Genomic DNA, 27,218 nt, shown 5'->3' with positions numbered 1-27,218 from the left:
TCAGAAATCGGACCCCACCCCCCCTCCATTTGGATACAAGGGGCACGTGGACGGGGCGTGGTTTCGACAACCGGCCAAGGCGAAGGCGCGACCGAAGCCAGGGTACTCCAATGAAGCGACGTGCAGGGTGTGGCTGGCACGTGGCTCCTCCAACCGGGCCGCGGCGGAGGCGGGGCTGCTGCAGCAAGGCGCGGCGGGGGCGGGGCTTCGGCAAACGGGAGCGGCGGGGGCGGGCCCGATGGCCAGAACCTCTCTTTGTGTGCCGGGGCCGGGAGCGTTTGGTTGTCGCTCATTGCGGGCGGGACTGATGGCTGTCACGGGAGGTCGCTGAGACGCGCAGGGATGGGGCGGGCGAGGGGCCTCCTGCCTCTGCTCGGCTGGCTGGTACTGGCAGCTGTGCGAGCGGGTAAGGCCATGTGTCCCTCCGCCTATGGGGTGGCCGCAGTGCATGGCATGCACGTTTGCGTGGTACACACCATGCAGTCCTCTAGTACCGCACGTTTATATGCATGGGGCTTAATGCTGTAGGGGGCGCAGTCTATACGCATATGAAACGGGATAGTGGCGCGCTATAGGGTCAGTGTAGTCGTGTCAAGGATAGAAGACCGTTATACAGCACTGTCTGGCACATTCTATGTAGGTTTATATGGGGCACGCTAAGGGCTTATTTCCTTATGGGTCAATAGATGTGCATCCTTTATAGGGCCACTGTGAGGATACAATATGGGTGCTGTTGTGTGTATATATATATATATATATATGTGTATATAAAATAGGATACCGGTCTTTAGAGGACTTTGCAGCTTCTAATTAAATTGGTGCATGGCACTTCTATAGTCGTGTATTTACCTCTGTAGCAGATTGGGTATTTGCTATTGTGCAATAGGGGGCATTGGAGTGCATAGGTTCAGTGTATTTATATGTGCCCCTGTGGTGGATGGTGCTTTTGTACCTGAGGGATGTGTGCACTGCCCTTGAAGCATAGGTACTCTATTGTGTGTGTATATACATTGAAAAAACCTTTAGTTAAGTTGCACAGATTTAACGCAACAAACCCCTTAAAATTCAGCGGATGTGGGAAGGCATGATCAGCTTAACCCAGCATGCTCCCGTTGATGTCCCCCCTAATGCCATGTTGTATGTCATTTTGTGAATCCCTTTTCTTACAATATGGATGTGCTCATAGGCTTTGCAATGGGAATGCACCGAGATGACTAACGGCATCTGCTGAATTTCAAGGGTTTTGTTATATCATTGTTTTTTACGGGTTACAAGCCATTGCCTTTGGCTGTGCCCACTGGATATTTTAAAACACGACCTTTAAAAAAAAAATGTGGGGTCTCAATGGTGTTTTCAATTTAGTGCGAGAATCATAACACATTGCATTTACGCAAGAATAATTCCCACGGTAACGAGCTGCCAGCACATGGGTTCTTGTGGGAAATTCCCATGGGAAGTCTTGCAGTATTAAAATAAAAGAAACAGAATAAGCAAGAAAACTCTGCCATGGATTTTATCGTGATGGGCACACAGTCTTTTACTATAATGGCTGGAAAAGTGCAAGCACACACAGCCGATTGGGCTAATGCATGGAAAGTGGCATTGGACTTGGGGTGTGGCCTGTGCCCATGGTCGTGTATCCCCCTGTGGCTGCAAGTGTCAGTTATCGCATCCGTAGGCCGTTTTCAGTGGGACATGGTTGTTTATTACTAAAGTAGACCTTTGCCATGGAGGAAAAGTGGCATTGGCCAGTGCCAAACTTACTCAATGTTGGGTGAAGTGGCCATAGCCTTTTGCCTCAAGGTTTCAAAGTGAACAGTGGTTAATGGGTATCGCCAAAGCCAAGGCTATTTACGTATACAGGTGCAGAATTATATAGTATTAACAAAACCCTTGAAAATCAGTGGGAAAAAACTATAGTTGAGACACATTTAAGATGAACCAATTAAACGCAGCAAAAATCATTCAATTTGGCAGGTGTTGGGGGTGACAACCACCTTAACTCAAAGGCCCCCATTTTCTCAGCCCATTAGCACATGTATGAGATCAGGTGACATCGGCAATAACCTCCTAGTTCATACCATGTAGGACAGCCAGGAGGTGGTTCCGAGTTAGTTGTTTTCGCACCTACCATCCAGCATATTACACAGGTTTTTGTTTCCTTCAATTGGTTAACTTTAACTGGTGTCCAGTGATAACATTGTCTGGGAAATGGCTGCAAGGGGGGGTCATTTCCCAAAAAAGGCATCCTCAGTAAAAACACTTTCCCCAAATATTCTACGCTAGGAGTTTCCAATATAAAATCATACCCCTCTGGGGTAGAAATTGAGCAACAGACAGAGAGGCCATGCTAGGCCCCTATTGTGAGAATGACACTGGCTAATGTGCTGTTCCATTGAAATATAAAAGCCATTTTAAAATAAAATACAAAGACACAGAGTTGAAGGAGCGTGGGCATTAGGACTGTGATTCGGCTGTGTCCAATGGAGGCAAACAAAAAGACACAGGTGCTGCAGATGCTGACTTCGTGTTAACTGGTAAAAGGCACCTTTTTGCAGATTCAAAACTGCAACAGTACACATGTGAGAATATACTTCGAAAGGATAGGCATGTGAAAAATACCAAGGAGGAATGATGCCTGACATTTAAGAAATAAAGTCAAGTGAAAGATTGCATTTATCAGGAATAAAGAGACTACATTTCATTATATAAAATTACAGCCTGTAAAGAGAAAGGTCTTTTTCATTTTTGTAGCAGTGAACACTGGTTTCCTATGTTAACTGTGGCCTATTTGTGTGCATTAGATTAAGAATTAATCTGTCTCTGTTCTAATATAGTAGAAAAGAAAGATTGTATTTATGAACAGCAGGCTTGGATATAATGTTAAAATGTTACATGTAAGCACATCATGTCGATTTTAAAGCAGTATTTTCCAGAGCACGGGAAACTGAAAACGAAAGTTGCGGGATTATGAAGACTCTGCCCGCAGCTGGCGAAGTACTCCTAATTGCCTGGACTTCCTTCTTAAGTCTCCCAGGCTCGCCCAGCTGTTGGAGCCTAGGAGACTTAAAAGAATGTACAAGCAATTATAAATATAACCGGGTTGTATTTATAATTGCCGTAATTTCACTTTAAGTCTCCAGGGCTCCCCCGGCTCGGGGGAGCTCGGGAGACTTGAAACGAAAGCCACAGCTATCATATTTGCCTGGACTTTTGATTTAAGTTTCCCGGGCTCCCCCCACTCAGGGGAGCCCGCGAAAACAGGAAAAGCAGCACATAGGAGGAAGGAGCCTGACCGCATTCTCTGCTCTCTGGTTGTAATAAGCAAAAGCTACCAGTAGGTGGCTATTGCGTCATTATTGGGCAAGAGCACAGCTTAACACAAGCAGAGGAGGCTCATTCATTTCACAAAATGAATGTCTCCTAGTGTTTGAAATGTTTTACTTTGAGCCTTATTTGCTCATAATTTTACATAGGAACTTTCTTTACAAATATTTTTTCTATATATTTTTTAATATGGCCCATCTTTTGAAACAATAACATTTTAGAGTGAACTTCCACTTTAAGTACAATATATATTAGTGGGTGCAGTGTATGCATTCTTTATCTAGATGGCACACCCTTCTACCTAAACCTCTGATAAAGAGCTGGGCATCACGTAGGCGGTGTTTATATAGAACCTAGCAAGCTGTACAAAAGGGTGGGGGTAATAGTGTGAGATACGGACATGCTGAGCTCTGGGGTGCGGAAAGTGTTGTTCTCGGGGTCAATAGGCAATAAGGTGTTCTGGAATCGCGTTGGCTAAACTTCCCTTCTGAATCGCACAAGAGGCGTGGCCAGTCTCGGTATATTAAGCCAGTCTGTGTAGCAGAAGGACCGTTGTCATGTCTTTTAGTTTAGGCTATTAGGTGCCACCCATAAGCCGAAACAGATCCATTAGGGTACAGATGGGGAGAAATGTCATATGAGGAGGGACACAAATCTTGTAGTTGTTTGGCTATTTGCCTGCCCATTGACTGCCTATGGCCATTCCCACCCGGTTCCTGCCCCTCCACTCCCAAAATACCACCTCACAGGAACTCTTTGAGCTTGCTTTAATCAAGGTTTAGCATCAAACTTTGCACTTGAAGTGCCTGCCAGTGTTTTTTCACAGCTGTCTTCAGAGAGTGAATGACTTAATTGGATTTGTAAACGTGCTACCAGTGTAATAACAATTTCTTGACTAGGTCCTTCACTGAAGTCCTATTAAAATAATCACTGGAAAAGCCAACAGTTTTGGCTTGTGTGTAAGTATTAGGCATTTGCCAGGCACTGCTATTAGATGCTCGGGTACTCGCACCTTTTTCTCACCTGCTACCATTGATAGCCAGTTAATACCACTACGGCAGTGCCTGGCAAGTGCCTCCCATGCCTACGCAAAGGCCCAGACTGTTGGCACTGCCAATCCTTGTTTCGTCTTGCATCTGTTGGCATCTGTTGGCGGTAGTATAAACTTTGATTACTGAAAGGGTCCTTCACAGTGCCCTCATAAAACCCCAGGGATCTTGTCACCCTTGCCTTAGTTGGCAAGGGCTGGTTATCTCCCTCCCTGTTCATTCGTTGTTAAGCGCTGTGGCTCCATATCACATTGTGTGGCAGAAGTATTGAACTCCCTCCTTTTGGAAGGTCAGTAAAAGGAATTATCAGGGAGAAAAAGGGTAGTTCTCACGCTAACTGGGCTAATTTTAGTCAAATAAAAAGTCATTTAAAAAGTATTGTTTTTTTTAATTTATTATTTTTGGTAATGCAAAGTTACACTAAATCCAATAAGGGTCTCATTTTTTACGATGTGTTTTATATTTAAGGATTTATAAAGTGCACGCAATACGTATATTTTATGGCTTTTAGGACCACCAATAACTAGGAATGGAGTCCATTCTGGAGTTTTGGAATATCTGCCGTTGGTCGGCAGAGCGCAGATCTGCCACAACACACACATAGAGCGCCTCTGTGCGGCTTGCACTACTGGTGCTTCTCGTCTTCTTCCTCCGTGGACTTTAAGTTTTGATGGTGGGATTGGATATGTGTGGTGTTTTTTTTTGGGGGTGACGCGGGGCTCCCTGTTTAGTGGAGCTGCCGAGCACAGTATTTATTCTATGCCTTGCGGGAGGCGAAGCCCAGTTCACGAACAGCCCGACCCTGTGTGTTAGCAATTGGAGCAGTGTGTTTATACCTCAGCCAGCTGGGCCCTTTCCGTGTGTAGCAGTAACTGTGGGCAGACCTGTGCGTACTGAGAGCCTTTCCCCTGTGCACCCATGTATGGGCCTCCATTTCCTTGCTCATTGCAGCAGTGTGTGCCTAAGTGCGTCATGTTTTTTTTCCCTGTGTAGCAGTGTGTGGTAGAGTCCGTACCACAAGACCACCTAGTGAGGTAAGTGCCTTTAGTGCTAGGTACAAGATGGTAACATGCACAGGTACGACCACTTGGGTCCAGCACTACAGTCAGTTCAGTTTAAATGGTCTCACATTCTGAAGAATGTATTTCCTCAACACCAACACCCTGACATGTAGAATACTACTTGTCTGTAGCCTTGTCCTGTGGTTCAGTGTTCGTATAGGCCCTGCGTATGCCAGGGTCCTCTGTCCTGTGAAGTAGGGTCCAGGTCTCGGGGAGAATGCAAAGGACCCAATTAAGACAGACGTATAAACATTGCTACAACAGTGCGGCCCCTGCTTGTTTGGGCCTACACACTGCTCCTGGGAGCAGGCATAGGGCCTTTGCTCGTCCTCTGGAACTGTCTGTTGGCCCAGCGCTCATTTGTTTGCTTTGCCCCCTGCAGGAGTAGTGTTTAGGCTACAGTGAGCTGGGGGTCCTTTGCTCGCCCTGTGGATCAGTGTATAGAAGCCTCCTTGCACAATGGTTACTTCGCGTGCTCCCAGGCGGTATAAGTTTGTGTGTAGGCCTTGGTTGGGGGAGGAGGGTCCTTTGCTCATACTCTGTAGCAGTGTTTGGGCCCTTTGCCCGCTCACTAAAGCAGTGTTTCTAGGCCGCAGTGAGCTGGGCGTCCTTTGCTCGCCCTGTGGATCAGTGTATAGAGGCCTCCTTGCACATTGGTTACCTCCCGTGCTCCCAGGCGGAGTTTGTGTGTAGGCCTTGGTTGGGGGAGGAGGGTCCTTTGCTCATACTCTGTAGCAGTGTTTGGGCCCTTTGGCCGCTCACTAGTAAAGCAGCGTGTGTAGGCCTCAGTGAGCGGTAGTCCTTTGCTCGTAGAGGCCTGTGTGTGCTCCGGGCCCTTTCCTTGCTCCCTGGAGCAGTGTGTGTAGGCCTCAGTGAGCGGTAGTCCTTTGCTCGTAGAGGCCTGTGTGTGCTGTGGGCCCTTTCCTTGCTCCCTGGAGCACCGTGTGTAGGCCTCAGTGAGCGGTAGTCCTTTGCTCGTAGAGGCCTGTGTGCTCCGGGCCCTTTCCTCGCTCCCTGGAGCAGTATGTGTAGGCCTCAGTGAGCGGTAGTCCTTTGCTCGTAGAGGCCTGTGTGTGCTCCGGGCCCTTTTCTTGCTCCCTGGAGCAGTATGTGTAGGCCTCAGTGAGCGGTAGTCCTTTGCTCGTAGAGGCCTGCTCCGGGCCCTTTCCTTGCTCCCTGGAGCAGTGTGTGTAGGCCTCAGTGAGCGGTAGTCCTTTGCTCGTAGAGGCCTGTGTGCTGTGGGCCCTTTCCTTGCTCCCTGGAGCAGTGTGTGTAGGCCTCAGTGAGCGGTAATCCTTTGCTCGTAGAGGCCTGTGTGTGCTGTGGACCCTTTCCTTGCTCCCTGGAGCAGTGTGTGTAGGCCTCAGTGAGCGGTAATCCTTTGCTCGTAGAGGCCTGTGTGTGCTCCAGGCCCTTTCCTTGCTCCCTGGAGCAGTGTGTGTAGGCCTCAGTGAGCGGTAATCCTTTGCTCGTAGAGGCCTGTGTGTGCTGTGGGCCCTTTCCTTGCTCCCTGGAGCAGCGTGTGTAGGCCTCAGTGAGTGGTAGTCCTTTGCTCGTAGAGGCCTGTGTGCTGTGGACCCTTTCCTTGCTCCCTGGAGCAGTGTGTGTGTAGGCCTCGCTCAGTGCGGTAGTCCTTTGCTCGTAGAGGCCTGTGTGTGCTGTGGGCCCTTTCCTTGCTCCCTGGAGCAGTGTGTGTAGGCTTCAGTGAGCGGTAGTCCTTTTCTCGTAGAGGCCTGTGTGCTGTGGACCATTTCCTTGCTCCCTGGCGCAGTGTGTGTAGGCCTCAGTGCGGTAGTCCTTTGCTCGTAGAGGCCTGTGTGTGCTGTGGACCCTTTCCTTGCTCCCTGGAGCAGTGTGTAGGCCTCAGTGCGGTAGTCCTTTGTTCGTAGAGGCCGGTGTGTGCTGTGGGCCCTTTGCCCGCTCCCTGGAGCAGCGTGTGTAGGCCTCAGTGAGCGGTAGTCCTTTGCTCGTAGAGGCCTGTGTGTGCTCCGGGCCCTTTCCTTGCACCCTGGAGCAGTGTGTGTGTAGGCCTCAGTGAACGGTAGTCCTTTGCTCGTAGAGGCCTGTGTGCTGTGGACCCTTTCCTTGCTCCCTGGAGCAGTGTGTGTGTAGGCCTCAGTGAGCGGTAGTCCTTTGCTCGTAGAGGCCTGTGTGTGCTGTGGACCCTCTCCTTGCTCACTAAAGCAGCGTGTGTAGGCCTCAGTGAACGGTAGTCCTTTGCTCGTAGAGGCCTGTGTGCTGTGGACCCTTTCCTTGCTCCCTGGAGCAGTGTGTGTGGAGGCCTCAGTGAGCGGTAGTCCTTTGCTCGTAGAGGCCTGTGTGTGCTGTGGACCCTTTCCTTGCTCCATGGAGCAGTGTGTGTAGGCCTCAGTGAGCGGTAGTCCTTTGCTCGTAGAGGCCTGTGTGTGCTGTGGACCCTTTCCTTGCTCCATGGAGCAGCGTGTGTAGGCCTCTGTGTGCTCCGGGCTCTTTCCCAGCTCCCTGGAGCAGTGTGCCCTGGTCCCCGCGGTGTAGGGCCGTATCCCCAGCTTGTGCAGCTCGGCCTCTCTCGGCTGCCGCCAGGAGAAACACACGAATGCTGTTCAGGACCGCTGCCCTCAATGCCCCCTTTCTTCACGCCTCCACAATGCGGCTTTTGCTGAAGGCCTATTTCTGGTCTCTGGGGCCCAGTTGCCCACTTTAGCCTGGCCCGCCACTTGTTTGTTTTCCTTCGTAGTGTCAGAGTTTGGAGACCTTGAATAGGAGCTCATTGAGGTTGCGAGTTACTGGTGGGTGAAGAGGGCACGGGCGCTCTAGAAAGACCCCTCCCCGGCTTTCGTAGCATGCGTATGCTGATGTAATTGGAGGCGCTAAGGCGCAGGGACCCTTGTGACTGCTTGTTATTTTTTTTTACCGGGGATTCATGCGAGGTGTGCTCGTGGTGGGATGGGGAGAGCTGGCGCCCACAGCGCTAAAGTGAATAGCCGTGAGGTGCAGAACGCTGCTGCCTGTGGTGGGAAGTTACACCTGGGAGAAAAGCTACACTTTTCACAGTACCCGGCTGTGAGATCTGCATGGAATATCAGGTTTATAGTGGCGCCGGTCAGTCAGATCTACTGGATATGGGATAGCCCAGCTGTCCTAGCTCTGGAGGGATAGGCCTGCTGCTCAAAGTATGCATCTATAAGATCGGAAGCGCGACAGCTCTGCTTGAGTGATAGTAATATCAGAAGAGACAGCTCTGCTGTTTATGGCGTGAGCATGTAAGAAAATGGGCGATAGCCCCTCTGAAGTCCGGGGGGGGGGGGCAAGAGGACAAAGATCAGGAGTAGCTGTGTTGTATTAGGATGTTGTAGCCCTGCTGTCTCTGAAGTCCGGGGGGGGGGGGGGTCGAAGATCAGGAGCAGTTGTGTGGTATTATGATATTGTAGCCCTGCTGTCTCTGAAGTCCCGGGGTTTGGGGGGCACAGATCAGGAGTAGTTGTGTTGTATTAGGATGTTGTAGCCCTGCTGTCCCGGAAGTCCGGGGTGGGGGGTCGAAGATCACGAGTAGTTGTGTTGTATTAGGATGGTCTGTGGCGCTGCTGCCTCCGTAGGTTCCGGGGGGGCTCTGCTCCCATGAAGATTGGGCTAGTGAGGTTGGTTTCCTGAACTCCCTGAAGCCTGACCTTGACACATAAGCTGCGCATAAGGGATGGGTTGGGTAGGAGGCATCCACCTGTCCGTTTTAAAGCGGCCTCTGTGCCTAATGCCTTTTATCTGCAGCAGGGTCCCCGACGGGCCTCTCACAGGCTGCCGCCGTGCCTTCAGCCCGGCCTTCTTGGGCTCAGCTGTTGTGCGCCTGCACCTGGCCGTCTGTGCTCTCCAACATGTCTCTGCTCGCAGTGCAGTGGCGCAACCCTCGTGCTCCTTGCCCTACATGTACAGGGGGGGAGTGGGAGGTGGGGTCACTGCTGTCTTCTTGTTACATGGTTAAAATACACAAAATGTAAAATAATTATGAATTCCCCAGAAACCAGACATCAACGTAATCCTTAAAATAGTCATACACTCAAATAAGCTTCTGCATTAACAAAACAGAGAAATGAATAGTACAATTCCAAACCCCTTCCTCATCACCCAGTGAGAACAATACGGAAATAAATGTTCAGGATATCCCACCTTGCGCACGGGAGGACCGGACAAAACAATAACTGCTCTGCGAAAACGATCCTGTCCCCAGGGGCACGGAGTGAGCCCCTATATCAGCGAAGACTGCCCGGCCCCCGCTAACTCTGCAGTGCTTTCAGCAGAAGAGCAGGGGGTCAGCAACGCGTGTATGTATGCGCCTGTGCCAGGTGATCCTGCAAGCACGGTTTTATAGGAAGTGGGCACATCTACAGTTGGTAGGTAACGCACTCATGGATTGCTAGATCCTAACGTGACACCAGATGAGAGAGACCAAGGTGCTTGATGGGGTGTCTTCTTGTAGTCTCCCTGCTGTGGAGTTGGGTCTTCATGGGGCAGATCCCTCCCTGAAGGGGTATATGTTGCCCTAGCCCAGACTAAAGTTGGTGGCTCGGAAGCTGAATCCAGCGGCAGACCTTTGGAGTTTAGTTACTGGGAATTATACTTGCCACACACTGCAGCCATTTGCGTTCTCTCCAGGCGCTTCAGTGGATCTGAAGCTGCGTCTGCTGTCATGTTTGTGCCTGAGACAAGAGGGGCACGTTCATGTGGAATATGGTGTTGGGAGAGAGTGCGCGTAGGGGCACGTTTGTGGCGATGGAGGGGACCGTGCGAAGGGGAAGGGCATTTTAGCTGTTTGCCCTGGCCACCATATTGCTTAGCAACCACCCTTGCATCAGTATCACCCAACCGGAGCTGTTCACTTCTAGGGGAATCTAGTGCCATGCAGAGGATCTGAGTTCCTAACCGCTGCATCCGGCCCCTGTAGGGAGCGGTGAGCGGAGTACTCGCTCTGATCCATGCACATAGCCCAGATACACTGCAGTGCCAGCTTCCTGGCATAAGAAACAGCTACACTTAAGTTGCAAGTAATGTACCGACTGGGGACTCAAGGCAATTTTATAAAAATTTGTCATAGAATTATTGCTGCAAAAATGGCTGTGGCCCGTCCATGGATTGACTGGAATATCTTGCTCCCTACGCGATGGCGTGCTAGCAATCCTGTCTGGAGCACACCTTTAGTTAAATTCCAGGGCGGGATGTGAATTCTGCACCTCAGGCACTTGAACTTCTATCTGTAGCTGGTAGAAATATTGTTTGCTGGAGGCCCTTAAACAACTTTGATCTGAAAACGCCATCTGACTTTGGAATGCAGTGGAAAAAAATGATTGTGCTCTGCTAAGTGAAGTTAACTGATGCTTTCTCATAGCCGCTACATGCAACTTTTGTACATTTCTTTCAGTCCAAACTATTCTATTGGCAGCTGTATTCACAGTATAGTGACCTTGTTGTTGAACCATTTCCTTATTCATCGTTTTTTGGATTCCCATTCTAATAGCTATGGTCACTAGGAGTATTCATAATAAGATTAAAACTTTCGATATTCCTAAAAAATATTCTTGTATAAAAACGTAATCAATCAATGAATTGTATATATTATTTGTCCAAGTAAAAGGCCATATGCCTTTTTAAATCTAAATACAGTTGTAAAAGATTAAAATTAATAATACATATTTCCCATTGGCTCAACATGGATACGCTGTCATCACCCAATTCAAAATCTAATGATACAACATCATGGCAGTTTTTATTTGAATGAATGCAGCTATCCTTGCTCAAATCGACCGGCCTGGAGGGATAACGATGAAAATGAAGGTCACTGGTTATAATGTAAGGGCCATTCATTAACTATTAATTCAACATGCGCTATCATTTTAATCTTTTCCCTATTTCCAGGAGGATATTAATTATCAGAATTCGACCACATTGATCAATTGGGGTAGTAATTATACACACGAATTTACTCGTGCCTATCTGTGTATGGTATAATATCCGTCCAAGTTATATTCACAAGTGAGCATGGTTTCCTGAAAGATGAAAACATCCGAGTCTCTCAATAGGGACTGAGCCGGCACAGTTGATAGCACTTGAAAACGATTTGTCTGCTCATTGCACACATTATTGTCTATTGCTATAGACTGCATTTGAGAATTAATGTATGTAATCTCAATATTCTCGCTCGCCACATGACCTTCACGGCTCTGATGCCCTTGTCTCTCTCACCATTCAATAATGAAGTATCATTATCATCCACAGCCGTTGCCTGCATGCGGATGTGTGTCTTCACTGTGATGATTGGCTAGCGCCACATCAATCAATTTTACTAAACCAACCTTTATAATTTGCTGTTCTTTATGAAGATTGTTACAAAGTACAAGCAGTGCTCTCAGTATAATCATAAATTCTCCTGTCTGATCATCCGTTATTGACGAATTTGATTAACTAAATGAGGCCGGGGACTCATATGCTGGTGAAGATGCATATAGACTTACTGATCTACGAACCAAACCTGGTCATTTTGATACATTTTAGGAGTTACGTGGAGTACATCCGATTATCTGCTGGATCAAAATTATAATGATTCATCGGTTGAAGATACTCCCCAATAGAATCATGTTGTAAGCTTAAACATAAATTAAGCAAAGAGTTGTTATCAATTGGTTCAATCATCGATGACTCCCTCTGGGTTAGCGCTTCACTTTTTGCAGGTATTAATTCCACTGAGGTATCGGGAACAGGTGCTGGAGTTGTTGGCTGTAGAAAAGAATGGATTTTACTTTGTTCGCCTCTTTGTTGTATTTGCGATCTGTTCTCTTCAACCGCTGCTATTATACCCTGGGAACTAACGTTTGTATGAAGTTTACTGCGTACCCTTTTTGGAAATTCTGACTATTCTCCATTACTCCAGTTTTTAGCAGTCTTTTTCTACTACGCATTTGATGCATAATTATGGATTGTGATTTTAAAAATCTGGGCACTGAACAGAACTGCACTCGACAATGCGTGCAAGAGGCAGTTTAAGTAGCTTTCTTCCATACAGGTGGGAGGAACAGTTTACCGGTGATTCAAACTGTAGAAATACAAAATCCAAGGAGCAGTAATTGGCAGCCCTTACTGCAGAACTGTACTCCACAATGTAGTCTTTTTAAAAAACACACACATCGCCATATGTACATTTGGCTTACCCTAAGCGCATGTTTACCATTGGTGCCTGTTTAAATCACTCTACTTTGCATTTATTAAAAATAAATGCCTCCTTTTTCCCCGTCAATGGATTTGTCAGAGTTTCAAACAGCATTTTAGGAAACTCAATTTAGAGATTGGCTGCTTGACATTGTCGTGTGTAACCGATCTATTTAACATGTACCTCATGGCCTGCAACAGAGCCTTATTTCAATCCTCATCTCGCAGTTGAGGCAATTTCTAGGTCTCTGACCCGTTTAGTTTGATTTCTTTGGCTTGATTTAGGCCTATTTCTCCCAGCATTGTGCACTAGCGTGTGTTGTATCCCTGATCCTCCTTCCTTCCGTGATGTCCGGCGAGACGAATCGTGTTGGAAATGGTGCAAGGGCCTTACCGATGGGCCTGGCTGCTGTTGTCACCCAATCCAGCCATCGAATCGGGTATTATTGCTATTAGCATCCGGGTTTGTAATCTGGAAACCCGGGGTACTAAGAGCAAAGTATTTTGTTTCACTGAATGGAACGCTTCACGGTGTACCATTCATTGAATCAAAATACTTCATTTAGATGGCCGACATGGATCAGGAAGGTGGGGCTCCATACAGAGCCCCTCTTCCATTTCCATGGTGGCCACGGAGCAGTAGCAGCACAGCTGCGGCCGAGGTAATCAGATAAGTGGTGGGAAGGACGCAACATTTGATTTGATGGGAAGGCGGGGTGGGAGTGCTAATAGGCATTTAATGTACGGTAAACGGGTGCCAGCTTTTCAGAAAGTGAGATCTTGAGTTACTCCAAGTCTGTACTTGGCCATTGCACAGAAAAGTGAGTTGTGGATTTCACAATGTACACCACATTTAGGTGTGTAGAAGCGCTAACACTTGAAATATTTGCTTATTGCCCAGGATGTACAGTCAATCGATGTACCCCCCTCAGTAAATCTATTCTTTTTAGATTACACCTTCCCTCAGACTTCTATTTCTCCTTGGCATTATACTGCAATGTTCCAAAAGTGACATCACAATAAATCATCCCCTTTGTACTAATTGGTCATATTAATGAAGAGGGCAGTCCAATGAGATTAACATTCAAACCCAGTTTCCCTCCCCAATGATGTGGTGTCATCTTGGAGATTTTACATTAAACAATTGTGATTTGCTAATACATTATGTTTCACACATTTGATTAAATTACTAATTAGTTTGCCTGCCAGATTGCTCTCACTCAGGCAAATAAAATGATGCTAGTTCGTCTCACCTTACCACAACATGTGATGTGCGTGTGACAGATTTTTGCTTTTTAGTCTCTGATAATTTCACACAAATATTCTATTCCTATTGCCAGCTCGCAATTTCAGCCTAGCTGGTACAGACGCTGGGATATAAGATTCACCAACATGCAACCTTTCTGTGTAAACCCATCTACATTCGTATAATTTGCATATTTAAAAAAAGATAAGTTGCTAAAACACTCCTATCAAAAGATATTCAGGAGAATATGATGCCATATGTAAGATTTAAAGATACCTATTTTCCTGTCCATGTAATGGGTTTAACACAATTTTAAATTGTGCTCCCTGGCCTGGCAGATAGCCATGTGGTGTCAGTCCTTTGAGGCGCAAAGCTGGGCCATTTATGACCCCCTGAAAAGCCTGTTGGACATGACACTACATGAAATGAGGCTGCTCAGCCCAAATGTTGAAATGGGCCTCTTAAGTGATTTATACTAGCTGTTTTTCACAAATGCCAGATGCCAATGATTTGCACTTTTCTTTAAAATGCTGTGCTTTTTCATCCTAGATCGACTGTTTTCCATTTATTAATACATATTGCTGTATACTTCTTTGTATATGGAAAGATTCAATATAGGACTTGTCATTTACTGTGAACAAATGCACTTTTTTGTAGCTTGTCTGCTGACATCACAACCTTTCCTTGAATGTGTTTCTTTGAAATACTTAGCGCAGAATACAGTTCATATATTTTGTTTTTTGTGGAATTTCCATTTGCTTCCTTTTCTTTTTCTATGTATAGATTTCTCTACTCTTAATAGCAAATGATTGCCTTTGCTCTCAGGGTAATAGAAAGAGGCCAAACATAGGCTTCACAGAACTGTGTTTATTTTGCTCTTATTTGTTTGTATTGTGTGCTAGTTTTGCATTTTAAGTACTCGCCACATCATCATAAAGGACATTTATGTCATTCAGTCAGGGTATTGAGACAACCATACAATGTTGCTTTTCGGAGCTCAGTATCTGTAGAGTAATCCATCCCGATTATCAGCTTCAGTCAAGCACATAACTACTGCTTTCTTTCCCACACCCCTGCCTCTCGCTCCATATCGATGAGCTGCACATTTCAGTCCCCTGCAGCCTGCTCTAGAGACGGAAGGTTTTGAGGGGGGAGACGCCCCCCTTAAAGCCTCTTTTGCAGTCCCTCGTGTGTAGTGTTATTTCAAAATACTGAACTGCCTTTTTTAATGACATTTAGCATATTCTCCCTAGAGGATTTATTTATTTTGGAAAAAGTGCAGGGAGTTTAGTTACATTTTTTTTTTATCTTCAGGGATCCGCTCCTCTTTGGTTATTTTTTTATTTTTCTATTTCCCTATATTTTTCCTCTTCATTGATCTTCCCCTGACCTGTTTCTTAGGTATGGCTAAAAAAAATGCTTTAACGCTCTGCCAGAGTTCTTGAGGATGCATATTGTAGTGTCCCTGATGTCTATGTATTACTCTGTGATGCAAAACGAGTGCATTATAATGAACGCTCTGTTATAGTGGCAGTCATTTTTTAATAGCAAGTGGAAGTTTTTCAGTTGGGGGAGAGTTTTCATGTGGTTTGTAAGCGATATTCAATCAACACTACAGCCAAGTCAATGCCTAGTCTGCAATGCTGAGGAAAACCCTTATTAATGTATTTTTATGTCTAGTTCAGTACTCTGGATGACCACCCTTGTATAACACTCCCCTCTTAGAATCCCCCCTGACCCCACTGAGCCAAGAAGTAGGTTTGTTTTGCAAATTAAAAGGTTTATTTGAGAATTTAAACAAAATATATATATATATATATATATATCACACTTTATAATAAGTTAATATCTGATAATACACTTAGACATATGATGTTGATCAACAATGGGTAATCTGGCACTAGCACACTTCTTTACAATCAAAGAGGAGTTAGTATAGGATGGATAAAGTAGCAAAAATACTTTTATGATTTCAAGGGAAAAGCAGTGAGGAATAAAATGCAGTACAGAAATACTTAATATGATTTTAGCAAAAGATAAGATAATCACTTTTTCTCTGGCAATTCACCCCCCTCCCCTATGCAATGTAAGAAATGGAAGGAGATGGAAAGAGGAGCACACAGTTCTCAGGAGTGCAATCAAATACAATACGAAATTCAGTTCCCCCCCAGCAAGCTTAGAGGAAACAGGTAGGAGTTTGAAACACAGGCCCAAAATGCTTTTTAAATGTGATGGCAATGGATGGGAAAATGTGCCAATGATTTTAATTCCCTCTAGAGATTCAGGGTGAGTGGGAGATGTGTGTTGGTATTAGTTCAGGCTCACTTTCGCAATGCTCTGAGTTATTACCAAGTTGCAAATGGATTTTAACAAAGGAAAGAATGGAGCTGCTGTGGAGAAATTGAGCCAAAATCGCAAATCGCAGTAAATTCGCGAGTGCGTGAATCGTGATTGCGGCAAAAATATAAGGAGTAGCAAGTCGGTTCTAGGCTTGTTGGAAAGCTTAGATTCTAAGCCCAAACGGTGCCAGAGATACGGCCAATTAAATAAAGGTAGTTTTTTTTCGGATTTAAAGTAAAACTCCAAATGACAGGTGACAGCTGTGCAGCTTTACAAATGACAGATGACACGATTTCTAGGAGGCTGTTCTACTTAGTTAAAATAATCTAATCCAAACTATTTTAACCTAAGAGATTGGTTCTGCACAGTTCTGCTAGGTACTCACAATATAAATTTGAACTAGGCCTCATCACGGATCTGGTCAACACGTCCGGCTGCGGTTCTGTCTGCTCGGCGGGTCAATCAGGCACCGGTTCTGCTCACAGCGATCTGGGTCAGATCTGCTCTGCTGGTCTAGCCTCTCTGGATTCAGCGGCCTCTGGTTCTGGATACTGCTCTGCTTTCCGGTCCGGATCAAGTGGATTCTGGATGTAACACTGCTTTCTGGGTACTGGCAAGAGTTCTTGGCAAAAGAATTCAGACAGCTCGCCCGGCTGTGGGATAGTTTGCAAATGATTTTGAGGCCTGCTGGCAAATACTTTTGCTTGCAGTGGGCCTTCTTGGTTCAAAGTTCTGTAGTCTCTGTTTAGCTTGGAAGTCTAAGTGTTGGATCTCTGGATGTGAAGTCGTCGGTCAGCATGCTCCGCAGCAAATGGAATTGAATGTCTCTACCTGTCCCAGCAGTCTCTTTTTATGTGTTTTGAAAATGGGCGTGTGCCTGGGCCTAGCTAAGCCTGCCCCTCTCTACTTGTCATTGGCCCAATTCTCCCCTCTCCCATGATTGGGGGAAGGAAATGGATTGTCATCATGATGAGGTCTGTTTATGGGTCAGAGGACCCTCCCCTGGTCAGTTTGCCCACAAATCTATATTTGATTCAAATACATCTTTCCCAGATATACAATTTGTTGAAATTACATGTACACATTATATATTCCTTATGGTCCATGCTTGTCCGCCTCTGATCTTCCTGTGGGCTTGCATTCAAAAATGACATTTTGCGCTTTTTAACTGGTTTTGCAATATCGGACATTTACCCAAAATTACACACATGTGCGCAAGGAGTATGGACATTAATTGATGAAGTGTCAGATTTTTTACATGCAGACATTTGGAGTGAGACCCTATTTTCCGCTAGCAACCCCCCAGAATACACCACAGGGTCATAACGCCTCTCAAAATGTTCACAGAAAAATCACAAAAATAATGATATTACTTATATAATTCTGACAAGTTCGCACTATGAGTTATCTCTTTTTAAAATTGTGCCCTGGTCAAAAAGGGGTGTGGCTTCCCACATCACAGGGTGGAATAACTGGTTTATCCACTTCCCCCAAGCTCAGCTGCTAGTAGAGGCACTGCCCCTCCCAGTTTCCCCTAAGAGAAAGCCACTTTACGACGCCCCCAATATAACATTTGCCTGAGTCAAGGGAGTTGCATTGTTCTGTTCCTTCCAGTTCCCAGGTGCTCCACCCCTAATCTAATCAGAGAGGTGACAACTCCTTTTGGCAAGGGGCAGCAGGATGCAGCTAGGCCTGGGAAGAGTGGCTGAACAGGTTTCTCCTGTCGGGGGTAGTTATCAGGCAGAATCCAGTTTCACTAAGCCAGGTTTCAGCTAAATGTCACTTTTTGTTCCCAGTTTTCTACATTCAAATCAAACTGACAATTTGTACCTATACATTAAATAATGACTTCCTTCAAGCCATTTCAGAATATGGTTTTACATTCTTCCACCTCTTAGCAAGTCTTTCCTTGGTCTGGTTTTGTTTCATTTGTGCAGTTTTACACAAACGTCTGGTGGTTTTAAAACGCTGGCTTTCTGATAGTGGGGAGTACTGGTAATGCAACCATTTTTGGGATTAAGAAAATGAGTTCCCCACAGTTCTGAGTTGCTTTTTGGCAATCAGCATTGCCATTCCCAATGGTTTCAGGTTACTGTGTGTGTAGCCCAATGGTGGTTTTAGGCAGTGCCCTCCTTTGCTCACAACATAGGCAAAACTGGGTGGCAGCCTCTTCTTCATGTTTTCCCTGTGCACTCTCTGGGGAGTTCTGGCCATCATGTTTTCCATGCCAGTACTGCACAGTCTTATGGTAGGGCTTGTATGCATGGGTAAAAACATCCCACAGGTTTAAAATCTTGTGTTGCTTCCATGCTGCTTGGTTCATTGCTGTGTTTACAACTTTTGTGCTGCATTGCAATATGTGTCATGTTTGTGGTGTCTATTTTTCTGATTAGTCATCGTCTCAGAGGCTTAAAGTGTGTGTGTATATTTGGGCAAGATTATGAATTAGGTGGGCTGGCTAGGCTCCTATAGGCAACCCAACAGGTCTGGCATGTTGGCAGGTGCTGAGGGGAGGTTAAGACTGAGCTAGTGCAAGGGAAATGATGCGTGCCCAGCTAGACTGAAAATTGTCATAGGTTGTTGCTGTATTTTAATGCTAGAGGTACGAGGTAAGCTACTCCTATAGGAGTTAAAGAAAGTAGTCATAGCAGTGGATTGGGAGCTATGTTATACATCTTTACAATGCTCCCAATCGATATTGGCTGCCTTTATGGCAAGCATGTGCACTGCCATATCAGTGTTTTGGGACTCCTTTACTGTAGGTTCCTTCCTTTATGCATGGTGAAGATATGATTCAAAGCTACTGAGGGTCTGTGTTTTGGGGGGGTGGAGGTTGTTCAGCACTGACCTATTTGTGTATCATCTTCGGGGTTGATCTATGAGTTTGTGTCTGGCATGCTGGGCATATGTGAATGAGGAATGCCAAGCTTCTTGAATCCTATGACCTCGACATAAGAGATAACCAAACGCGTATGTTTCTTTTCAAAATATCAAGCAGCTCTTGCACAGTTTGGGCCAGGCAGAGGTATATCTGAAAGTTAGAAGTATGATTGGCTTTCTAATGGTATTCCATTTTGTCATCGATTCATGATTCTTTTTTTGTATCTCCTTAAAGTACTTTGAAATTGAGAATGGGGAATATTCATGGCTCCTGCTCTGGAGCTCTGCTTTAGGCCCTCTCATCTACTGTGCGTTCTACACCCCTCCCATATAGTTACAATCGGAGGCGTTACAAGTGGATAAAAAGGATGCACCCTGTTTTGATGTTGACTTAGTTCTGTGATAGTGGATGTGAGTAAAATTGCAGTTGTGTAACTCTTGTTGTTAGGCTATTGATCTGTCTTCAGCGTGCTTCATTTGCAAATGCCAGCCGATTTCTCAGTGTGGAAATATAAGGGGTAAAAATGTCATGCGACTAGCCAGGTATAAAAAGTCACTTGCACCCTCTGTTCTCAATATGCACACAGCCCACCATTTCTTATTCGCCAATGTTCAATTGTCGTTGGCCAATGGCTAGTTGCAGGTGCAAATTAAGACCTGGACATACTAATGGGTAAAACCACAGGGTCACACTTCATATTTAGAAGTTGTGGTTGTACACCTGTTTCCTTTCAGACGGGGGTCTGCAACCTTGGACTCTCCAGATGTTTTTCACTACAACTCCCATCAGTCCTAGCTTGCATTATCGGTGGTGGCCGATCATGGTAACTGTAGTCTGAAACATCTGAAAGTTGCACACCTATGTTTTGGGATGCATGTCAATGTCCCGTTCGGCAGGTGGTTCAAGCTTATCTCCAGATGTTGGGGCATTTCATCTTCATTGGCTTTTGTTGAGACATTTTGGTGAATGCCACTGAGTTATGGCATGCGTTTTGTTTGTAGGATTTTGCCAATGAATTCTTTTTTTTTTTAACATTCCAACCAGTTGTATCATTACGTGTACATTACATCCCCCTGTATAGTTCTGTAATCGTTTTGTAGTTGCTTCAGCTGTGTTTAACATTACACAGTTAGTCATATCCTGGTTTGCTCGTTGACTTTGTGACAAATCTCTGTGTATTCGGAAACCATGTCTTGGGTGTGATTTTATTTTGTCTCTCATTGATGCCTTGGAGCTGAGTGTGAGCAGAGGTTGGGCAGTCAAAGTGAGAGTCTATCAGATTGTTATTCGTATGGGTTTCCCTTGGAGCTTGGCAATCCATTGCGTTGGACTTCAATTGCTCCTCAAAACTCACCTGAGAACGCGTTGGCGACAAACGCCTTTGCAAATTGAAATCTGAATTCGGACAATATATAAATAAACATTAGGACACATCTATACAACACTTAAAGCAAAAGGGGTCATACATGATGTACAAAATGATAGTTTTGCAACTTATCTGGAAGTTAGATTTGTGGAAGAGTATGTACTAGCTCCTGGTCACTGGTTAATGTTAGATACCCAGGAGCTGCTTTTAGCTCCTACTTATCCAATCTTAATTTCCATCCCTGCCGTGAGAACCAGGAAAAATGCCTGTGCCTTGGCTGAGAAGGGGAAATTCTGCCATTACTTGTGTTGAAACTCAATTAGGCTTCGGTTTGTGTCACTAAAACTCTGTAAACTCGAAAGTTCAATCATTAGAGCCTTGGGCACGTTGGATAAATGGCTCCAATTCCCGGAAAAGATCAATTAACTGAAGAGCCTGTCCGTCTCCCTCCATCTAACAATACTAGTGTGGGTGTTCAAAGTGGGGATTCTTTCACCCCAAATAAAGAGCTCGTAATCTACACATACGGATAACCTGTTTACAGAACGCACATTGTTCATTTCAAAAGATAAGTTTTAACCCTGAACACATCAGTGGCATCAATACAACGCAATATTATAGGGGATTGCTTGGTAAACGTTGACATGTTTGGGAAACCTCCCACACTAATGAAATTCCTTTTTAAATCTATCCTGCATACTACATTTACTGCATCAAATCCCAGAATGTAATATTCTAACACCCAGTGATATTGAATGCGTTGAACTGCCTGCTTTGGATAGCCATACTTATTGGGCAATTGTCACTTTCATATCTCCTGTCATTGCGGACCGGATGCATCTTTTCCCATCTAGTTGAAAAATAGGCTATTAAATACAGGAGCCTTTTATGGCACAGAAATCTACCTGCACATAAATCTCCAATCACAATAGAAATGGGAGGTTTACCGGTGATGGGTGACATCGTGTAGGGATTCTACATCTCTTCCCAACCTGATAAACCCAACATCATTCATTGAGCCCAAAGACAGTGCAAATCATCGAAACTCAATTACTGGGCTCCGGCACTTGGTTCCCTCGCTCATATATATATATATATATATATATATATATATATATCATCCATTGCAATTCATGTCTTGGAATACACGCGGCCACAAATCCTTCCCTTATCATCTTGAAGGTCTAAATGTGCTACGTGCGACTGGTGTATTTCTTTTTTACAAGAAACTTGTTAAATGAAAGATTTCGTGCTTGAAGATGTATATACATGCAAAGCTACAGGGATTGGTAAAGGACATCCTAGGTTGAAATGCTTGATAACATTGACTCCTATATTTTTCTGTGCCTCCTTTTTTTCCAACTTATATTTTATTGAAATCTTGATGAAAACAGTACAAAGTATAGCATGAAACAATCCAGAATCACAGTTGAGCATCGTCTTTTTTATTTTCTGAACATGACAAACGAGCATTCCCCCAGCAAATAAAAACCAGCAGATAAAAAAAATAAAAATAAATAATAAGCACACGACTAAGGATAATAACCCTATTTTATGTATCATACATTCTCTCCAGGCCTCAATTTCCTATTCTGGCGGGCCTGCTCGCCCAAGCTTAGCATCCGCGGTATCCCGCACCCGTTCAATGATTCCCAGAGCCCTAACTACGTCAAGGATAGGTATTTCAATAATTGCAGCCAAAAGAACAGACTTACTCCAGGAAGGGGGCCCCAGTCTGGGAGAATTTTAACATTCCACTTGAAGTAAGCGCTGGCATTTTTTCCATCACTATAATCTCCCACCCCTTATCCCTCCAGTAAGAGATGCACAGCCCCTCTGCTGTCGTCCAGAAGCAAGCCCGGTTGATCCTTGCTGCCATCAATAAATGGGAAATCCAATCCACCTTGAAACCTGACATTGGAAGCATGCCATCTTTGGGGATATCCCCAAGTAGGAGGGTCAGCGGACGCATGGGGAGCAGGCTGCCAGTGATCTCTTTAATTTTGCGTGCCTGATACCATTATTGGACACCAAGTGGTGTATTTGCACATAACGTAATAAACATGAGCGGTTTCTCAACCCTGTAGAGAACCCTCTGTCTTAGAGTACCCGTGGTGGGGCAATGTTTGAACTCGCCGGTGTGCATACTGTAAGAGGATTCAATCCAGCACTACAGCTAAGTCAATGCCTAGTCTGGGATACTGAATGGAAACCCTTATTGATATATCTTTATGTCCAGTTCATGAGTTCTGGATGACTACCCCTATATAACACCTCTCTCTTGGAATCCCCCTGACCCCACTGAGCCAAGAAGTAGTTCTGTTTTGCAAGTTAAAAGGTTTATTTGAGAATTTAAACAATATATATATCTATCACACTTATAATAAATTAATAATTGAATATCACACTTAATCTGAGCAGTAATCAATAATGGATAGTCTGGCACTAGCACACTTCTTTATAATCAATGATGAGTGGTTATAGGATGGATACGATAGCAACAATACTTTGATGGTTTCAAATGGATGCAATGTGGAATGAAATGAAATGCAGTACAGAAAATAACTTGATAGGGTTTCAGCAAAAGACAATGTAATCACTTTCTTGGACAATTCACCCCCCCCCTTTATGCAATGCAATGAAATGGAAGGAAAGCACACAGTCCTCAGAAATGCAATCAAATGTAATTCAGTTCAATTCCCCCCCAGCAGCTTATACAACAGATAGGAGTTTTGAAACACAGGCAAAAATGCTTTGAATATGGTGACAATGCAGTGAGAAATATGCTGAAAATGCTTTTAATTCCCTTCAGGAGGTTCAGGGTGAGTGAAATATACTTGGGATGAGTTCAGGCTCACTTTAGCAAGGATCTAGGAGTAACTAGCAGGTTAAACGAATTTTTGGCAAAGGAAAGCAATGAAGCTGCTGTTTTCACACGTGGCTGGATTTTTAACCAAATTGCGGTAAAATTCGCGAGTGCGAGAATCGTGATTACGGCAAAAGTATAAGGAGTAGCAAGTCGGTTCTAGGTTCGCTGAAAAGCTAAGATTTCAGAGGAAAGTTAAAACCAGTTCCTAGCCCAAACATTTCCAGAGATACGGACGATTAAATAAAGGTATTTTTTCGGATTTGAAATTTTAAAAGTTCAAAGCGACAGGTTACAGATTGCAGCTAGAAAATGACAGGTGACAGCTTTGCAAATGACAGGTGACAGTTAGGAGGCAGTTCTGGTTAGATTAAAATAGATTGAATTATATTATTTTAACTAAGAGATTGGTTCTGCACAGTTCTGCTAGGTACTCACAATATATTTAAAAATAGGCCTCGCCACGGATCTGGTCAGGTTTTGGACTGGACTCCGGTTCCGGTCTCTGCACTTCACAGTGATCTGGGTCAGCTCTCTGGTTCGGCTAACAGCGGTCTGGGTCAGCTCTGCTCTGCTGGTCTAGCCTCTCTGGATTCTGGATACTGCTCTGCTTTCTAGGTACTGCTACAGGTTCTGGAGATTGATGGATTTGAAGTCTGGATCTCTGGATGTGGTACGGTCCGGCAGCATGCTCTGCAGCAAATGGAATTGAAGGTCCTCTCTAGCTTCCAGTGGCTCTTTTTATGTCTTTTGAAAGTGGGTGTGTGTGCAGCATCACTAGCCAGCCCCTCTTTCAACTTGTCATTGGCCCAATTCTCCCCTCTCCCATGATTGGGGAAGGAACTGTGAGTCAGAGTGATGCTGTAGGTTTTATGGGTCAGAGGATCCTCCCCTGGTCAGTTTGCCCACAAATCTATATTTGATCAAAATGCACACTTCCCAGATAGACAGTTGTTTGGCATTGCATGCACACATCATGTATTTACTGATGGTAGCCCCTGTTCCAATTCTGTCGTTTCTAGGAGCTTGGGTTCAAAAATGGCAAAATATTTCACTTTTTGGTCGGGTTACCAATATTGGATTCGTCCCCGCATTTACACAAATGTTCTCAAAGCATGTGGGCATTAGGTGGGGGAGTGTCAGATTTTTAACATACATACATTTAGAGTAATATCCTCTCTTCCGCTAAAAACCCCCCTGAACATACCACCGGGTCCTAACACGTCTTCAAATGTGCACAGAAAAATCACAAGAATAATGATATCACTTATAAAATGTTCACAAGTCCGCTCTATGAATGATCCATCTTTTTAGATTTATGTTCTGGCCCCAAAAGGGGTGTGGTTCCCCCAGCACAAGGTTGAATTTCTGGTTTTTCCAGTTCTGCCAAGCCAGCTTGCTCTCACAGGCAGTGCTCCTCCCCTTTCCTTCCAGGAGGAAGCCACTTTTACGACCCCCATAATAAAACATTTGCCTGAGTCAGGACAGGGCTTTGTTCAATTTCCTGCCGAGCCCAGGTAATTCAATCAGAGAAGTGTCATATCCCTTTTGGTGGGAACAGCAAAATGCAGCTAGGCCTGGGAACACAGCTGTTGTGCAAGTCTCAACTCCTGTCGGGGGTAGCTGGTGGGCAGAATTCAGTTTCATTAAGCCAGGTTTCAGATAAGTCACTTTTTGTTCCCCAGTTTAAGTCAAGACAATTTTTACATATGCAGCTAGAATGCTGATTCTAAGTTCAAAATGATGACATTTCAACAGTGACAAACTATGTGACACTCAAAAGTAGGTCACTCAGTTAATTTAAACATTTTCGATTTTTGGTTGTTTTAAATCCAGTTTCAGTTAGGCTGCTGCAGACCTGCAGAGCTCAGCCAGTCTTGTTATGAACATTCAAGTCACTTCAGAATATAACTTTGCATTGTATCCACCTCTCAGTAAGTCTTTCTTTGGCCTGCTTTGGGTTCATTTATTCAGTTTTACACAAAAGTCTGGTGGTTTTAAAACGCAGGCTTTCTGATAGTGGTGCGTACTGGTAATGCAACCATTTTTGGGATTTAAGAAAATGAATTCCCCACAGTTCTAGGTTGCCTTTGGCAATCAGCATTGCCATTCCCAATGGTTTCAGGCTGCTGCATAGGTATTCCAATGGTGGTTTTAGGCAGTGCCCTTCTGTGCCCATAACATCGGCAAAAATGGGTGGCAGCCTATTCTTCATGCATTTCCCTGGGCATTTTTTGGGAAGCTCTGGCCATCATGATGTTTTCAATGCCAGTACTGCACAGTTTTTGTGGTAGGGCTCGAATGCATGGGTAAAAACATCCCACAAGCCCCCCTCTTGTGATGGCCATTCTGTTTCACTGATGGAACTCGCAAGATCTGGGATGTTTCCTCATCTTCTTCCGGTAGATGGCACAGTTCAGCATCTTTTTCTCCATCCGGTCGGATCGATCGGTTCTCCTCGCCGGTCCTGATGGGAAGATTGGGCGGTACCCCGGGCCCCTTGCGTCTCTGCTCCCGGTCTCCGGATCGTCCTCCCTGGCCAGTCTCCAGGTTTTCTTTCTCCTAGGACGACAAAGGAAGAGCTGCAATACCTATTCATGGACATTTCTCCCCCACCATTGATATAGTGGGGTGGCATATATATTTTAGAACTCAACAGATATGAACATGCACATTTTTTTTTTTAAATTAAGAGACAGGAACACATAAACTTGAGAAACACAGAATTTGATAGGCTATAGGTAGGATCTTTTGGGGTTGGAATTGAATTACTCTGGAGCGGCGCCCTCTGGGATTACCGAGGACTCCTCCAGTTGCTGCAAAGTGTGCCTGGGATGGCAACACTTCAACTGGTTTATGTGGACCCACTTGTCTTCCCCCTCTGCCAAACCACCTTTGGGGATGCGGATCTTGTAGGCCACAGGGGAGATCCTGTCTATAATCTCAAAGGGTCCTTTCCATGTAGGCAAAAATTTACTCTGTTTGGCCTGGTTCCTTTGGAAATTGTATAAATAGACCCGGTCCCCCCCCTGATATTCCTTCCTGGAAGTTTTCAGGTCATAGTGGGTCTTCATGCTATCAGCTGATCTTTCTAGATTCCGCTGAGCATAGGCAAAAGCATGTTGAAGGTGTTTCCTTAAATTCTCCACATACTCATGAGTTGTGGAGGCATTTATCAACGTTTGCTCTTGGGTTCTGTAGAGCAAATGCTGAGGAAGCACCATCTTGCGTCCAGTCATCAACTCAAATGGTGACATTTTGGTTGCAGACGAAGGGGTAGATCTGATGGCCATTAGGACCAGAGGTAATTGGATATCCCAACTTGGCCCAGAATCTGCCACAAACTTTTTTAAGATGCTCACAATTGTCCGGTTGTAGCGTTCCACTGCTCCAGAAGAAGCTGGCCTGTAAGCAATGTGTAGCTTTCTCTTGACCCCCAGTATCTCCCACATCTTTGTCATTACTTCACTGGTGAAGTGGCTACCTCTGTCTGACTCAATCCTTTGAGGTAGACCAAAACGGGAAAAGATGTGGTTAATCATCAGGGCAGCTGCTGTTTCTGCCTTGCAATTTGGGGCTGGGAGACATTCCACCCACTTGGTAAACAAGCATGTCACAGTCAACATGTACTTATTTCCTCTAGACGAGCGAATCACAGGGCCTACGAAGTCGATTTGTAAATCTGACCATGGCAGTGTCATCCCCCTCTTTTGGAGAGGTGCCTGGTGTGTGAGGGATGTTGGCTGAAATTGTGCACACACAAGACAACCCTTCAAGTATTGGTTGAGGTCCTGGCCCATGTGTGGCCAGTATGCAACCTCTCAAGATTTCCAGTGTTGTGTGAAACCCCCTATGACTGGCGGTGGCCGCATCATGGGCGTGACTTAACATCAGGCTTCGGAATGAGGTAGG

The 27,218-nt window shown here is 45.1% G+C and overlaps 1 protein-coding gene across 1 annotated transcript in view; it reads left to right on the top strand.

Moving 5' to 3' along the window:
* Nucleotides 1-239: 239 nt before the first annotated feature.
* Nucleotides 240-27,218, top strand: part of LOC138549987 (integumentary mucin A.1-like) — a 260,935-nt gene continuing 233,956 nt past the window's right edge. The window contains exon 1 of the mRNA XM_069642377.1: nt 240-406. Coding sequence (XP_069498478.1) covers nt 343-406 — 64 coding nt within the window. The 5' untranslated portion in view covers nt 240-342. The remainder of the gene's footprint in view (nt 407-27,218) is intronic.

This window comes from Ambystoma mexicanum, chromosome 1q (assembly GCF_040938575.1).
Source record: "Ambystoma mexicanum isolate Mex_15411 chromosome 1q, UKY_AmexF1_1, whole genome shotgun sequence".
In the NCBI taxonomy this organism is placed as follows: domain Eukaryota; kingdom Metazoa; phylum Chordata; class Amphibia; order Caudata; family Ambystomatidae; genus Ambystoma; species Ambystoma mexicanum.
This window is presented reverse-complemented; position numbering and strand designations above follow the sequence as displayed.